The 11,835-nt window shown below is 39.0% G+C and overlaps 1 protein-coding gene across 3 annotated transcripts in view; it reads left to right on the plus strand.

Annotated features, from left to right (window-relative positions):
- Window positions 1-10,515, plus strand: part of LOC133140111 (asparagine--tRNA ligase, cytoplasmic) — a 34,265-nt gene extending 23,750 nt beyond the window's left edge. For all 3 annotated transcript variants that reach the window (XM_061259691.1, XM_061259689.1, XM_061259690.1), the window contains exons 10-14: window positions 369-504; window positions 707-820; window positions 3,895-4,026; window positions 5,006-5,137; window positions 10,200-10,515. In XM_061259691.1, the coding sequence (XP_061115675.1) occupies window positions 369-504; window positions 707-820; window positions 3,895-4,026; window positions 5,006-5,137; window positions 10,200-10,331 (646 nt within the window). In that variant the 3' untranslated portion in view covers window positions 10,332-10,515. The remainder of the gene's footprint in view (window positions 1-368; window positions 505-706; window positions 821-3,894; window positions 4,027-5,005; window positions 5,138-10,199) is intronic.
- Window positions 10,516-11,835: the final 1,320 nt, after the last annotated feature.

Raw genomic sequence — 11,835 nt, forward strand, 5'->3', positions numbered from 1 at the left:
TTTTAGTATTTTGGTACTGCATTTTCTTTTCAGCTCTGTAATGATAATGCAAGTGAGTGCACACATTTGACACCTGGTGGTGGTTGTGCATACAACAAGCAGTTACTCTGGAAAAACCAAAATATATATGCAAATATGCCGCTGCCCTGCAGGTCTCCAGAGTTCCAATGAAACACAAAACCACTGTAGCTTATCATGCCAGTAGGGCTGCCAGATATATGGTTATTTGAACAGTCTTGTTTGTGTACCTGAATGGATGATGTAATGTTCAGTCTGATCACGCTGCAGTCCATGATCTGTTCATTGGCGAGGTGATTGAGATCTTCTGTAGGACTTAATCATTGTATTTCTGTAACTGATTTCCTCAGGTATACTCATATCGAGGCAGAGTGCCCCTTCATTTCTTATGAAGACCTCCTGACCCGCCTGGAGGACCTGGTGTGTGACGTGGTGGACAGAGTGCTGAAGTCCCCAGCTGGCCCTCTGCTCTATGACCTCAACCCTGTATGTCCTCAGCTTTTTACAGGGTTTTCAGCTGCTCCTTAAGAAAGAATTGAGAGTCTAATGGATTGTAACTATCAGTGAGAAAAAAGACCGGTTACAGTGAGAAACGGTCAATTTTGTCTTCTATAGTATGTATAGTATGCTAGTATGTTTAAATGTGACATAGCTCTCGATCTTGATCTGTTATTTCTGACTTTCACAGGACTTTAAACCTCCGAAGAGGCCATTCAAGAGGATGAACTACACAGATGCAGTCGTGTGGCTGAAAGAACATGACATCAAGAAGGACGATGGCACCTACTATGAGTTTGGAGAGGCATGTTCCCCCACCCTTCTGTGAAATTAAATTCAGAAATTTCAGTTCTGAAGGTGCTATTACCATAACATAAAACATTTGCATTGTTAGTCCATGGCTATGGCTATTAAAAAGAGGAACTGGGGTAGTTACTACACTGAGCGTGGTAGTACTTTATAAGGTATTTATTGCTTTTTAAAATGTTATTATTGGTCTTCTGTTGCTGTAGCCTATCCACTTAAAAGGTTTGCCGCATTGTGTGGTCAGAGATGCTCTTCTGCATACCACTGTTGTAATGTGTGGGTATTTGCGTTACTGTCAGCTTTGACCAGTCCGGCCCTTCTCCACTTCTGTCATTAACAAGGCTCTTTTTTGCCTGCAGAACTGCTGTTTTTGTTTTTCCACACCATTCTCTGCGAACTCTAGAAACTGTTGTGTGTGAAAATCCCAGGAGATCAGCAGTTTGACATATTCAAACCTATCAGTCCATGGTCCAAGTCACTTCGATCACATTTCTTCCCCATTCTGACATTTGGTCTGAAAAACAGCTGAACCGCTTGACCATATCCGCATGCTTTTATGCATTTAGTTGCATGATTAGCTGAGAATATATTGATCTCCAATAATTAAAAATCTCTTGCCTGTATGCGTGTCAGCATACTTTCAGAATACTTTGCTAAGCAGCAATGCATCACATCCAATGCTACTGTACTAACTAGCCGGTTGGTGCTTTGCATGGCAGCCAATCGCCGTGAGTGTGTGTATGAATGTGTGAATGACAAGCATCAATTGTACAGCGCTTTGGATAAAGGCGCTATATTAATGCCAACCATTTACCATTTAACTACTGTTTTTACAGTAGCAATGGACCAGCTGGATAAGCTGGTAAACTAACCTAGCAAGCTACTGATAATGGATTATTGAGAAAATGGGGCCAATAGGCTCATCATTGTTGGTTTTAACCAACAAAAAATTCCTATTTCTTTATTTCGCATTACACAGATTTACATTTTCTTATTGATGTTTCTCCACCATTTAAATGTTTTTGGAATTAGAATCTATTATCAATTTGGTTCTCTAGACCATTACCATTGTTGGTAAATGAAGAGTGGGAATAATGTGGGTTGTTTTGTTTCTGTTTTGAGTGTCCCGATTCGTCCATGTGTGTATGTGAGGCTGCTAGGAATGGTGAGCAAGTGAGTTTTTGCTTGTTGTATGTACCTTTTGAAAGAGAGCATAGTCGGGGAGAAAAGCCGGTCGTACAAGGGAGTTCACATGTAATTTTCTTTGGTCCAATAAAGGAGGCAAATGCCTCAGGAATCTTGAGGCGCATGCCTGCAGGTTTTTGCAGCAGAAACCAGCCAAGTCATTAAGCTGGGTGTTACTCCGAGGTTGAAGGCGAGTGAACGGTACATCTACAGCTAACTAGCTATAATTACCAGCTTCGGCCCTGGAATCGAGAAGGAATAGTGGTTCGGTTCCTCTGTCTCCCAACTTTGGTTCAGAGACAGAAGCAGGAAAAAGTAACTTATTGCCTGATCACGTCGTCTGTGAAGTTCTAAAATGCATAGAAGTCCTCCCATGCTTGTTTTCTCACCATAGATATGAGAAAATAAGGAACCGTTATTGGTAAAACAATGGTAAAATAGCTTATACAAATAGCTGTTAAAACGGGTTGAAGAGAAATAAATGGCCATGCGGCTTAAGGGATTAAACTGGATTCCTTATTATTTTCTATTAGAATTATGGCAATGTTAAGCCTATTTCTTGTATACGTCACTGTTCAAACATCATTAAATGTGCACTTGAAATAGCAGGCACAACATATTCAATCTCCTGGACTGCACACTATCATTGTTCCATTCACAAAGCCTATGGTTAAAAGAAAGGACACTTTACAATTAAAATAAAATATTTATCCCGGAAATTATTATCCGATCATTTTTTTTTATTTTAAGTTTTTAAATTATCGTCCAAAATACACACCGATAATGATAGATCTATCGTCATTCCACATATCTTCTATCACTCTTTCAGCAGAGCTTGTAAATGGTAAATGGGTGGCATTTATATAGCGCCCTTATCCAAAGTGCAATTCATGCTACTCATTCACCCATTCATACACACACGCACACCAACGGCTGTCTGCCATGCAAGCCACCAACCAGCTCAGCTCAGTCAGGAGCATTTGGGGGTTAGGTGTCATGCTCAGAGACACTTTGACACACCCACGGTGGGGGTCGCCCATAAAGGGCAATTTATATTGTAGATGGTTGTTTTCTGAAAAACTAACAAAATGGCTTGAATCCATGAGGCTACACTGTACCCATTATACATTGGAACACCAGCTTGTTTGCTATAGATTGTAAATGTTTTAAACTAGTTAGTCTGGTCTAGTATATTGCATTTGTTGCATTATACCATTATCATTTTCTCTAATTTGGTTCATCATGGCATTGCCACCACCATATAATTTTATATGCAGGTACAGCAGTTCTGCTTCAAAGTGCTGGAAAGTGTGAGGTATGACTGTTTAGCTGTAAAGGATGAAATACCCTTTTTCAGAAAATTAGAAAAATGAATGTTTTTCTTCCTTACATTATCCCTTTGATTGATTGATTGATTGATTGATTGATAGATACAGACAAAGGTTGAAAGCTAGTTGGCTACTGAGTAGTATCTTGTGATCTTAGAAATTTCATGACCTGAAATTATAAATCTAGCATTACTCGATTTATACTACCTGATGACCTGATGAGACAAAAATGTATCCCATGCTCTCGAGTCCTTGAAATGCCATTTTGGCAAACTCCAAGCGGGCTGTCATGCCTTTTACTTACTTCTGTCAAGCCACTCTAACCGAGCTTCAGGAGAGATGGGAGCTCAGCAGCACCCCATCAATCAGGCCTTAATGGTAGAGAGACCATTGGGTTCTTGGGCACCTCCCTGACCAAGGCCCTTTTTGCCCGGTTACCCAGTCGGTAATTCCGTCTGGGAGTTTTACTTGGCAAATTAAAAATATTCAGTCGGGATCATTTGAAAGAAGTGGATCTTTCCGTGTCTGAATGGGGTTATTTTGTGTATGTATGCTGTAGGACATCCCAGAAGCGCCAGAGAGGCTGATGACTGACACCATTAATGAGCCCATCCTGCTGTGCCGTTTCCCCACGGAGATCAAGTCATTCTACATGCAACGATGCCCTGAGGACCGCAGACTCACCGAATCGGTCAGTCTCCAACTCCGTGTCATCATTGTTATAGTTTTCATTCACTTCACAAGTCATCAAAATAAAATTGGTTATAAAGAAGGCATAATTTGTATAAAGAACACTGTGCGTTAGTCATATTCAATTCAATCCAATTTTATTTGTATAGCGCTTTTCACAGACGACTGTCATAAAGACGGTTTACAGAGTAACACAGAGAATAAAACATCAAATTTGCCTATATTTTTTTAGTTTTTCCACAGTAACTACTTCTTGCTCGTATACTTGCAATGTCCGACTGAGTGTTATATTTCCAATATCGGCCTAAGTTTCAAGAACAGTCCTTGGAACGTCCCCTAAAACCAGCCTACTATCTGTCATTTCACAATTAATGGTTCCAGGATCAATTTAGCATTGTGTTGTAGGCTACAAAGGTAAAAGTTAGAATTTGGCTTGGGAATCTGATCTGCACACGTTTTTTTTTCTTTTCTTTTTTTTCTTTTAAATAGCCATTTTAACAACATTACTTAGGCTGCTGTGGTTCAGCAAGCAAGCTATCTATCACTTCGAAAGAATATATTTGCCAACATATTGTATTTATATGTTTAGATAGGAGACAGGGTATCCTTAGGCTTACTATTGTAAAACGGTATTCAAAATGTCATATTTTCCCAATACTACTGAAACAAACGGTCTTTGTTTCACAAATGATGAAACATAATAAAATGTATGATTTAAAAAAATTGACAGATTAGGTTTTCTTGGGTTGTCGCATTAATTTGGGTTTTAACAATTTAAAATCCCCAGGCAAAGAATTAATTACAATTTCCAAGATATTCTTTTGTTTTTCTAAAACCTGAATCCTCTTAAATTGAGCAGCTTAATTACTGACAGCCCACAATTGCCATCAACTACATGGGCAGGAAACCATTGTACACCTCTTGATCTTGACATTGATCTCCCTTAGAACCTCCTACTAAGCCAATATAATTTTGATCAGGTTGATGTGCTGATGCCCAATGTTGGAGAGATTGTTGGAGGGTCAATGCGTATCTGGGATGCTGAAGAACTGCTGGAGGGATACAAGAGGGAAGGCATTGATTCAACCCCATACTACTGGTACACTGATCAGGTATGCATTTTATGAAGAGAGAAAATTTTAGATTTTTCTTTTTTCTTTTTTTCCTCCAGTTCCCAGGTGGGGTTCTGCCACTACTGTGTCTTTGGGCAAGGCACGGAGCCTGTATTAGAGTAGTAAATAATCTGGTATTGGTGGACATTGTATTGTATTTTCTGATGGTAAATTTTCTATATTTTGATATTTTCTCTGATTTTTCTATTAATTAACCTGGGAGGCCAGTTGTAAATCACTTTGTCATGACATCCTGGTCCTTCATGGGAAATACTGAGCATGTCTGTGAAAGCACAGTACTGAAAGGACATTGTTGTTTTTGCTCTGTTGTCCAGGAAATCTCTCATTTATGTAAGTATTCAAACCCTTTGCCGTGGCACACAAAATTGTCGTCAGGTGCATCCCGTTTGCTTTCATTATCCTTGAGCTGTGTCTAGAACTTGATTGGAGTTCACCTGTGGCAAATTGAATTGATGGGACATAGTTTAGACAGGTACACACCTGTGTATATAAGGTCCCACAATTCACACTGCATGTCAGGACAAGAACCAACCCAAGTCCAAGGAACTCTCTGTAGACATCCACGATAAGATTGTGGCAAGGTATAGATAATGCTAAGGGTATAAAATAAGGGGTGTGTGTTTAAACGGTTAACCGGTTAACCGAAACTTGATTTGTAACGGTTACAAAAAATTGATAACCGATAACCGTGAGCTCAGTTTAAAATAAATGCTTGTTCATCACTAGGCATATTATTGCGGTTCCAAACTATTCTAAACTGGCAATCGACAAGCTTCAGTAGCTTGAGCAAGCAATCGGGCCATTTCAGGGGGTTTAAAATGCAAACACCACATGAAATGAATGCTACAGTATTAGAGTTATCAAATAATTTCTGTAGCTGTTGGTTGATTTATGGCTTATTGTAACGCTATGTCCTTTCTTAAGGTTCACAGAAGATCCATGTTTATTCATTGACACGCAAATTCAAACTACCTGCAAACTGAACGTAGCTTTCCTCTATACTGTATCTACAAATAAACAAAGCAATACATTATTGGGAAATCTTGCACTAAATATTACATTGCGCTGTCCACAAGCAAATCGGTGGCCATTTCAGAGGGTTAAGAATGCAAACACTGCATGGAATTGAATACAATACGGTAGTTGTCAAATATTTTTTGTGGTTTAAATCTGTAGATGTTAGTTCACTTATGGCTTATTCTATGGCGTTTCTTCATCCGTGTTTATTCGTTGACACACAAATTCAAACTAACGACAAACTGAATATCCATTGGATATTGAAAGCGAAAATTCCCCGCTTTCAATTAAAAGTTGACACGTTAATCTCGCCACCACGATTGTCCCATGCTATATAAAATGCATTGGAATATAAAATGCAAGTTTACTGTTACGTACAAAATATATCAAATTGTACGGAGACCTGTATTGGCAGGAAAGTAAAATCATTAGACCAGTCGCCGTGTGTGAAATGGACCCGGTGTTATATTCTATCAGCCAATTAATGCGTGACCACAGAAAGTTGTTCGCAGCAGCATATTTACAGATTACCTGCCAATCAAGTCTCAGGCAGAAGCCATAGGGATGAGGGATGAAAGCATGACGAATTATAATTAAGCGATGCATTTAAAAAAATGACACGCCTAAACTACAGGGATTTCTGCAACTGTGAGGTTACACTACACAATGTCAATGTAAATGTAAATATTTAATTTGGCAATTAGGCTGATTTACCATTCATTATTGGACAATGTTGACATTTAACTCTTGAGATGGCCCAAAATAAAGTTTGAAAATGCTATTAAATTTCTCTAATTCAGTAAAAAGAAAAAAGATACGACCCCAACGCTCATAAGCCGTATCGGTTAACTGGTTAACCGTTTAAAAAATGGGATGGTAACCAGTTACACAAACTGATTTGTCACATTTTTAGCTTTAAGTGTTCCCAGGAGGACAGTGGCCTCAATAATTGTGAAAAGTAAGAAGTCTTGAACCTTCCTAGAGTTGGCCATCCGGCCAAACTGAGTAACTGGGCAAGAAGGGCCTTGGTCGGGGAGGTGCCCAAGAACCCAATGGTCTCTCTACCATTAAGGCCCGATTGATGGAGTGCTGCTGTGCTCCCATCTCTCCCGAAGCTCGGTTAGAGTGGCTTGACAGAAGTTGCTGGGCAGAGGTCTAAGCACTGTGTCTGGCGAACACCAGGCACTGTTCATCACCTGGCTAATACCATCCCGACGGTGAACACCAGGCACTGGACTTAAACCCCATAGAACATCTGTGGAGAGACCTGAGAGAATTGGATAAACTGCCCAAATCCAGGTGTGCAAAGCTTGTATAAACTTACCCAAGAAGAGTTGATGCTGTAATTGCTGCCAAGGGGCTTCTAGAAAATATTAAGTATGAATTAAGGGTCTGAATACTTATATAAATGAGAGATTTCAGCTTTAGATTTTTCTAAAAACATGTTTTCACTTTGTCATTATGGGTTATTGAGTGTAGATTGCTGAGCAAAAATTGTATTTTATCCATTTAAAATGAAACCTACAACACAGTGTGCAAGATGTGAAAGTGAAATGTTTCAGATCAAACAAATTGAAATATTATTCAAAGACAACACAAGTAAACACAAAATGCAGTTAAGTGAAGGTTTTTATTATTAAGGGATAAAAAAAATACAAACCTACATGGCCCTGTGTGAAAAAGTGATTGCCCCCTAAACCTAATAACTGGCCACCCTTGCGACACACTTGCAACAACTGCAATCAAGCGTTTGCGGTAACTTGCAATGAGTCTCTTACAGCGCTGTGGAGGAATTTTGGCCCACTCATCTTTGCAGAATTGTTGTAATTCAGCCACATTGGAGGATTTTCGAGCATGAAGCGCCTTTAAGGTCATGCCACAGCATCTCAATAGGATTCAGGTCAGGACTTGCTGGTGTGTTTTGGATCATTGTCCTGCTGCAGAACCCAAGTTCGTTTCAGCTTGAGGTCACAAACGCATGACCGGACATTCTCCTTCAGGATTTTTTGGTAGACAGCAGAATTCATGGTTCCATTTATCACAGCAAGTCTTCCAGGTCCTGAAGCAGCAAAACAGCCCCAGAACATCACACTACCACCACCATATTTTACTGTTGGTATGATGTTCTTTTTCTGAAATGCGGTGTTACTTTTACGCCAGATGTAATGGGACACACACCTTCAACTTTTGTCTCATCAGACCACAGAGTATTTTCCCAAAAGTCTTGGGGATCATCAAGATGTTTTCTGGCAAAATTGAGACGAGCCTTAATGTTCTTTTTGCTCAGCAGTGGTTTTCGTCTTGGAACTCTGCCATGCAGGCCATTTTTGCTCAGTCTCTTTCTTATGGTGGAGTCATGAACACTGACCTTAACTGAGGCAAGTGAGGCCTGCAGTTCTTTGGATGTTGTTGTGGGGTCTTTTGTGACCTCTTGGATGAGTCGTCGCTGCGCTCTTGGGGTAATTTTGGTCGGCCGGCCACTCCTGGAAAGGTTCACCACTGTTCCATGTTTTCGCCATTTGTGGATAATGGCTCTCACTGTGGTTCGCTGGAGTCCCAAAGCTTTAGAAATGGCTTTATTACCTTTTCCAGACCGATAGATCTCAATTACTTTCTTTCTCATTTGTTCCTGAATTTCTTTAGCTCTCTGCATGATGTCTAGCTTTTGAGGATCATTTGGTCTACTTCACTTTGTCAGGCAGGTCCTATTTAAGTGATTTCTTGATTGAGAACAGGTGTGGCAGTAATCAGGCCTGGGTGTGGCTAGAGAAATTGAACTCAGGTTTGATAAACCACAGTTATGTTTTAACAGGGGGGGCAAACCACTTTTTCACACAGGGCCATGTAGGTTTGGATTTTTTTTTCTCCCTTAATAAAAACCTTCATTTAAAAACTGCATTTTGTGTTTACTTGTGTTGTCTTTGAATAATATTTAAATTTGTTTGATGATCTGAAACATTTAAGTGTGACAAACATGCAAAAAAATAAGAAATCAGGAAACACTTTTTCACACCACTGTGTGTGTGTGTATGTATATATATATATATATATATATATATATATATATATATATATATATATATATATATATATATATATATATATATATATATATATATATATATACACTGCAGTCCGTAAGTTTTTGAGCAGTGGAACAATTTCTGTTCTTTTGGCTCTAGTCTAGCATGTTGGATTTGAAACAAAACAATGAGTATAAGGTTAAAGTGCAGACTGTCACATTTCATTTGAGGGTTTTGACATGCATATTGTGTGGACTGTGTACAGCCCTTTTTATGCATAGTCCCCCAAAGTAATTGGAAGAATGAACACAAACTGAAATAGTCTACATTTTCTGTATTTTTTCTGGAGATCCTTTGCAATCAATGCCTGCCTGTTCCAGAACTCTACAGTTTTTCTGTTTTTTTTAATGCAGCTGTAACCTGGACATTATATATCCTGGGTTGTTCTTGATGTGTTGAACAGTTACAAAGTGATTCTTCTCTGTCACCCACTACACTGGTCTTCCATGGTCTACCAGGTCATTTGCCATTGCTGGGCTCACCAGTGCTTTCTTGCTTCTTAACAATATACCAAACAAATGCAGCTAACGATGAAACCTAACCCACTTGTCCAAGAAACTTTTGTGAAGCAAATTGTCCAATTACTTTTGGTCATCTAAAATTGGGGGGGACTATGTATAAATAGGGCACAGTTCATCCAATATGGATGTAAAAACCCTCAAAGCTGAGAGTCTACACTTCATCCACATAGTGATTTTATTTTGACCGTTGGTTTGGTGGAGTACAGGGAGAAAACAAGTTTTCCTATAGACTGCACAAATGGGCAGACAATGCTGTATGCAACAATGTAAATCGTCAGTCTGTAATCATAATCACCTGTTCAATTGGAAAGTATACAATTACTTTTACTATTTTACAAATTACTTATGCGCTTGTGGAATGTAGGATTGGTTGTATGTATAGTCTGCAGCTGATGTTTTTTTAATTTTTATCAATTTCAGCGCAAGTATGGGACATGCCCACATGGGGGATATGGCCTTGGGCTAGAGAGGTTCCTGACCTGGCTACTGAACAGACACCATATCCGGGATGTGTGCCTCTACCCCCGTTTCATCCAGCGCTGTCGCCCCTGAACTACCCTGACATTTATTTTATTCAAATCTGTTAGAACTGCTTAAAATGCTATTAGATCAGTGAGTCCACTAGACTGCAAAAAATGTGTAAAAATCTAAATAAAACTGGGAATGCTGCAAGTTCAAATTGTCAGTGTTTAGCAAAATATCAATCTACCAATAAATCCACAGAATTGATGTCTCATCCAGTGTTTGAGAATCATTTGAATCATTCGCTGTCAATGATGGCTAAAGCCAGAACAGACGTTTACTGGTTGAAGAGACCAGTTCCGGTAAGCATCCGTTCAGGCTAGATGGCGTTCTGCTATTAATCGAATCAAGCCTACAGACTATAACATTATCGTTAATCTCATCACCCCAATTTACTTGTCTGACTATTTACTTGCTATCTGGCTATGGATAATTTTGCTAATGTAGCAATGAGCTGTACTTATCTTGTGTAAATATAGCTAATGTTAGCTGGCGAGTGTAACCGCTTCAGCGATGGCAATGTTTTTCATTTTGGCGTGGCCTAGGATTAACAGTGATGGGCTCCTACAAATACAGCTCAATATTTATAATGCTGTTATTGCTGTACTCGTTATCCATTATTACGGCCGTATGATAACTAGCTAACATTAGCTAACATTACGTGGAGTGAGCAGCCAAAAGTGAAAAGTGAATGCATAAATAATTAGGACAGAACTGACCGGCAAGTCTCGAGTCTGCTATATTAATAAATTCTGGTTTTACTTACACACATTATACATTTATAATACATACATGTATAATATGTACAAGTAAAAGACTGACATAAGCTAGTGATAAATTACAGCTAGCCCACTAAATATGTGCATGTAATTAAAGTATCGGTCATGGTATCTGAAACCGATAAATTAATTTGCAGAGTGTGAGTACATAAGGGCTGTATTGGCACTGATACCAATGCTTCAGATAGTATCAGTGCACGGCTAAACTAAACCTTTCTGTGAAATTTAATGTGCATATAAATGGTAGCTATTATGGACTTGACACAATAAAATAGTAGCAGTCCGCAACTGTTTTCTAAATGATTAAGCATGACTGTCAATGTGTCAATATGTTTTGTGAAGTAATGCATTATTTTATAAAGTAATGCTGTTCAATATACACTGAGTGAGCACTTCATTAGATATTTATTAGACTTTTTTTTTATTTTTTACTTATTGTTCTTCTGCTGCTGTAGCCTATCCACTTTTTACACATTGGGTGTTCAGAGATGCTCTTCTGAATACAACTGTTGTAATGTGGTGTTATTTGCTTTACTATCACTTTCCTGTCAGCCTTGACCAGTCTGGCCATTCTCCTCTGACGTCTTAACAACGTATTTTTGCCTGCAGAACTGCTGCTCACTGGATGTTCAGTTTTTTGCACAATTCTAGAGACTGTTGTGTGTGAAAATCGCAGGAGATCAACGGTTTCTGAGACATTCAAACCACCCTATCTGTCACCAACAATCATTCCACGATCAAAGTCACTTAAATCA

This window comes from Conger conger, chromosome 11 (genome assembly GCF_963514075.1).
Source record: "Conger conger chromosome 11, fConCon1.1, whole genome shotgun sequence".
Lineage (NCBI taxonomy): Eukaryota > Metazoa > Chordata > Actinopteri > Anguilliformes > Congridae > Conger > Conger conger.